The sequence below is a fragment of the Macadamia integrifolia genome, chromosome 14, assembly GCF_013358625.1.
Source record: "Macadamia integrifolia cultivar HAES 741 chromosome 14, SCU_Mint_v3, whole genome shotgun sequence".
Classification (NCBI taxonomy): domain Eukaryota; kingdom Viridiplantae; phylum Streptophyta; class Magnoliopsida; order Proteales; family Proteaceae; genus Macadamia; species Macadamia integrifolia.
Genome location: NC_056570.1, coordinates 1,835,741 through 1,840,902, shown reverse-complemented (window position 1 = coordinate 1,840,902; position 5,162 = coordinate 1,835,741). Strand labels below are relative to the sequence as shown.

Here is a 5,162-nt window from a genome sequence, read left to right as displayed (position 1 = left end):
GAGGGAAAACCATCTTACCTTCTTTGCTCAAGAACGACTTCAAACCCTTCAAATCGCTTCAAACCCACAATGTTCTTTCCACCTTGTCAATATCTCTTCAAATCCTTCACGATCAACACATAATCATCTATTAAACCTTAGATTCATCATTTCAAAGGGGATTTACAAGATCTCAAGAAACCATACTCGAATCAAGGGTTTAAAGCTTGGATATGGTGAATGTTCACAAAACCCAACTTTTCTTACCTCCAACTGTAGATCTAGAGTTGAAGATCACTCTCCTGGCACCGGAATGGGAAGATCGAGCTTCGGCGCCGCTGAAATCCCTCTTTTCGTCCTCTTCCTTCTCTTCCTTTCTTCTTCCCTTTCTTTTCTCTCTCCTCTTTACTTTTCTCACCAACGTACGGGGGTAATAAATGGAAAGAAGAGAAAATCATAAAGCTTTATATATATAATTCCTAATAAGTGAACAGTGCACTTGGATGGGTCACTCAGGTGGGTGCACCCATCTGTCCTACCCACCTGAGAGCCAAAACTTGGGATTTTGACCGGGTTCGGACCTCGGCGCGAACCCCACCCCAAGCATACAATGTAGCATACGTATATACCTTAAAATACGGATATAATACCTGTTTTATCCATACATAGCCTTATGATAGGTGCACGTACACGGTTTGGGCACTCCCGTCTCTTCTGGCACTGGCTCGGACTTGTCGGGCCAGCCGGTGTTTAAGGTCACCCGTGCCATCATAGCCCATAAGGAACCTGCTCTAATTTCCTCTGGCTCGGTTCCTACATGGTTAAACCGGTTCAACCGCTTAATCAGACCGGGTTTAAAAAAAGTAGGGTATTACAGATACAATCGCTTTCAATCCATGTCTCTTAGCTGTCTTAGTTCTTCAAGAACCCTCAAAATTAATGTATACTTAAATTTTTATTCTTAGTTGGATATCTATTTGAATCAAATAGATAATGTTTTGGATTTTCCAATTTGGATGATGACTTAGTGAGGAGAAGTGATCCGATTCCGATTGAAGGAGCTAAAAGAGATAGGTCGGGGTAGGTCTAAAATGACCATAGGTGAAATAGTGAGGAATGACGTGCATAGTTTAGGTCTTGTCCCAAATTTGATAGTGTCAATTCGAGGGCAATGATCCATGTTACCAAACCTAAAAAGCTGAAATTTCTCGACTTATGATGTTGGGTTTCTTTCCTTTTACTTTTTTTTTTCCTAATTTGTTTTTGCATGGATTTATGTAGCCAATCCCATTAAATTGAGATAAAGTTGAGTTTGTTGTTATTGTTGTAGTATTTTCCAAATTCAAATTCGGATACTCTTTGACCGTATACAAATGCCCCTAAATGGATGTGAATTGCATTCAAATTTTCGACTATCCACTTACAAACCTATTCATGGACCGCCTACTTGTATGTGTACACTTAACTTCCTGTTAGCTAATGACAACCCTTTCTTTTCCATAAATGCCATCCACTCTATGATTTAAAGTGCATAAAAGGGTATTTATGGGGGGGGGGGGGGGAACACAAGTCATCATCTAACCATGCATGAATTGACTATTTTTTGGTAAGATGACCATGCATAAATTGACACCTCACATCAGTGGGGAAGCTTCTAAAAAAAAATCTACCCATATATTTTATTTAATTTATGAATATGTAAATTGGTGGAGTTCTGATACACAAAACATAAGGAATTTTTCATTATAATTAGCAGAAGGCAAGGGCATTCTTGGAATTTTCATTCCTTGTACAACTTCAAAATAAGGGGAAAATAAAAAGGGAAACTTATCAATCTATGGTTTTATACAAATAGAGAGTAGGAAGATAAATAATTGCCCATCATCATATGAAACTATATTATCTTTATAGGAAGAGGGATTTCTAGGAATTGCTATGATGTTAAAGTGTAGTTTTGAAAGGGTGGATGATCTGATTATCCAATAAAGGGGGCGTTTAATGAGGAGAGAATGTGTGGAGTCCACAAGGATAGGATATGAGAGGGCATGCACAAGAAACCATAACCCTTGCATCTTGATCATTTGACCAAGAAACAAAACAAAGAGAAACATAAAAATTTAAATTTAAACCGACAAGCCGGCGATGAAGGCCACCCCGGTCCCCGGCAACCATGATGATCCATAGATGAATTGGGCGACCGTGAACTTACTAGCCTCCGCGACAGAAGTAATGACCCGGTAACCTTTCCACCCGACCCGTTTCCCAACTGCTGCACCTGGACCGTCATTCATGTACTCCCCGTAATAGAGGGTGTCAAGGGCAAAGTTACCATTCCACTCCAGCCAACCCCTAGGGTTGATGTGATCCCCCATGTACGACATCATGTACACCGTCCTCGAGTACATCTTCCAGGGACGACCCAGATAAGTCGGGTTTGCATATTTAACGGGTTCAAGATCCGGCGTAGCTAGGATCCGACAGTTATGGATAGAGATTCCGGTGTTCTGGTTGGGGTCTTTACGATTCTGGGCCGTAATAGTATTCTTCTGTTGGGCCATGGGCTTGCGTGCGTAGAGATTACAATTCTGCAGCACCACTGCAGCGTTTCCAAATATGAAATCCACTGTACCGTAAACGTCGCATTCCCTGAAGAACTGTCGCTGCGAGTGTACATAAAGCGTATCTTGGTAACCTATGATGCTGCACCGATACACCACCCCATGATCCGCACCTACTCGTAGAGCCACTGCTTGATGCTTTGCCGGCCCCGCATGGTTCTCGAAGGTCATGTCCCTTGCTATAAATCCAGTTCCCGTCGCCGCTGCAACCCATCACCAGTAGCCATTAACAGAGAATTCTAAGAAAAAAATTACTGTAGTAAATTATATGGAAAAAGAACTGTAAAAGGCAGCGTGATCTAGGGGTGAAAGTTTGGCCTGAACGCGCCCGAACCCGAATAGTGCTTGAGCCAAGTTTTCTTACCCGAGGGTGGCTTAAGGTTGAAAAACCCCAATCCTGGGTCAGAATTGGATCAGGCTTGGGTTGAGGACCGAAATTTAACTTTGAATTTTAATATTAGAATTTAGGGCTTCTATTGATATTTTATTTTTCTATAATTTTTTAATGTATAAAATAAGAATGTAAAAAACAAGTCAATCAAAGGTTAATCCAACCATTTTAGAAGTTAGGGTCAGCCCAACTCACCCCAGCCTGACCCAACCCGGCCCTGAAAGGGTCAATTAGGGTCGAGTCGAGTTGTTATGAACCCGATAAGGCTAGGATTGAACATGAACTTGGCAGAGTTGGGTTCAATCTAGTTGAATTTTAAGGATCTAGGGTTGGGTCAGGGATTTAAGAAACCCAACCCAATTCAACCCTGCTTCACTCGTAGCGTGATCCCTATGTCGAGACACGTAAAGGCAAAATGACTATTCTACCCCACATGAAAAGTATAAATCCCATGCTGGTGTAGAATCTACATTGCCTTTTACAAGATCCTTTCCCATTACTTACCAAAGGATGCAGAGTGGAAGGTGGTGTACGTCCCTACGCTCTTTCCACCTGTTATGATGGTTTTACCCTTCCCGTCTCCTATGAACATCAAATTGGTCTTCTTCCTCCCTACCTTTATATTATCCTCTTCATACCTGAAATGTTATCAATCAAATTTGCTAAAAAGTGAAGAAAATCAAAAAGGCAAGAGCTTGATAAAAAATTAGTGTTGGATTGAGTAATTAATAATTCTACATTAATCTTTGACATGAAAACTTATAAGTACTTAAAGCACCTTTTCCTTAACGACTAGCTTTTAAAGGTGAGTTTACCTTCCGGCCTTCACATAGATAACGATACGGCGAGTGCTTTGTTCTGGAGCAGCTTTAATTGCTTCAGTGATCGTCTTATAGTTGCCGGTGCCATCTGTAGACACCACAATGTCAGCCCTTATCGCTGGCGCAGGTGTTTGAAGAAGCCTCCTATCTCTTCTCGTCACCCATGCCGGGAACCCATCATTTTCCTTTTCCTCCGCCATCGCCGGGAAATTGCTTTCCATCAATCTCCGCCGGTTTTGAATGGGAACGCCGGAGAAGTCCTCGTTATCGCTAGTGGAAGCGAAGATGGCTAAGCAATTACTCACCAGCTCCGACAAATTCTTGAGCTTCACCAACATCTGATCCTTCACGTACCCACCACTCACATCATCGAATCCCTCCGTACAAGTGTCCTGATTGGTGAGTGCCGCGCTCAACCACGTCATCACGTCTTGTGTCGAACCAACGGGCCCTCCTCCTCCGCCTTCAACGGGCGGCGCCACCGACACAAGTGACCGTGAGAGCTGATTGACTGATTCATCTAGTAGCTCAAGACAATCCTCGTAGGCCGACCGAACCAGAACATCCATCTGTAAGTTTCCGATATCGGAAACGTCGTAGAGTGCTTTTCCGACATGTTGAAGGGTCATGTTAACTGAGATGTGAACGAGGTCACGTTGACCAGCATTGAGAGCTCCGGGGAAGTCGACGAGAGAGTTGACACAGAGATCTGGGTAACGAGTCATGCTGCAAGCTTTGGAGATGGACTGTGAGGGTTTTCCCCGGATTGACTTAGCTGGTTCACCGGAAGTTTTGGGTCGGAGAATTACTATGAGGGCGGCGGAAGCTACAGCACCGAAGAAGAGGAGGAAAGCGATGACACCGAGTATAATGAGCTTGGGTTTTCTGGTTGAGGTGGTGGTGGGTTTCTCTTGTTGGTTTGTGAGAGATGATTCGGGAAATGACCCTGTGGGCTCCGGTGATCCAAGCCTGCCATAACCCATTTTTTTCAAGGTGGAGAAGAAAAGGTGGGGGGAGGGGGAAGACAAGTCTGTGGATCAAATGGAATTATAGCGGGGAAATGGGAGCTTAAGAGTGGTTTTAATATAGTGGAAGGACTGAAGAAGAGGAGGAGCGATTAATAGAAGTTGGTGTGAAGTCTATGTCGCAGGCATAGCTGTATGCTACTTTCAGAGGAGAGAGATAGAGAGAGAGCGTAGTGAGGGATAGAGAGAAAGAGAGATAGAGTGAGAGAGTAGTGACTCTAGTGACCACTGAAACTTTTTTTTTTTTAATTATTATTATTATTATTATTATTTATGAAGACTGACTTTTCTTTTGATTTAAAACCCCTTATCACTGTGTGCATCAGTG

The 5,162-nt window shown here is 42.9% G+C and overlaps 1 protein-coding gene across 1 annotated transcript; it reads right to left on the bottom strand.

Annotated features, from left to right (window-relative positions):
• Positions 1-1,697: 1,697 nt before the first annotated feature.
• Positions 1,698-4,960, bottom strand: LOC122062178 (probable pectinesterase/pectinesterase inhibitor 61). The gene is made up of 3 exons (XM_042625887.1): positions 3,804-4,960; positions 3,493-3,626; positions 1,698-2,800 (listed from the first exon to the last, which is right to left on the bottom strand). Exons 1-3 carry the CDS (start codon positions 4,790-4,792, stop codon positions 2,103-2,105), a joined length of 1,821 nt encoding a protein of 606 aa, XP_042481821.1. The 5' UTR covers positions 4,793-4,960; the 3' UTR covers positions 1,698-2,102.
• Positions 4,961-5,162: the final 202 nt, after the last annotated feature.

Bases quoted from the DNA above. Each gene is read 5' to 3' on its own strand.
- LOC122062178 (XM_042625887.1), bottom strand. From the start codon at position 4,792: ATGGGTTATGGCAGGCTTGGATCACCGGAGCCCACAGGGTCATTTCCC. The intron at 3,627-3,803 runs GTAAACTCACCT...ATAACATTTCAG, and splicing joins ATCTATGTGAAGGCCGGAAG to GTATGAAGAGGATAATATAA. The intron at 2,801-3,492 runs GTAAGTAATGGG...GATGGGTTGCAG, and splicing joins CTTCCACTCTGCATCCTTTG to CGGCGACGGGAACTGGATTT.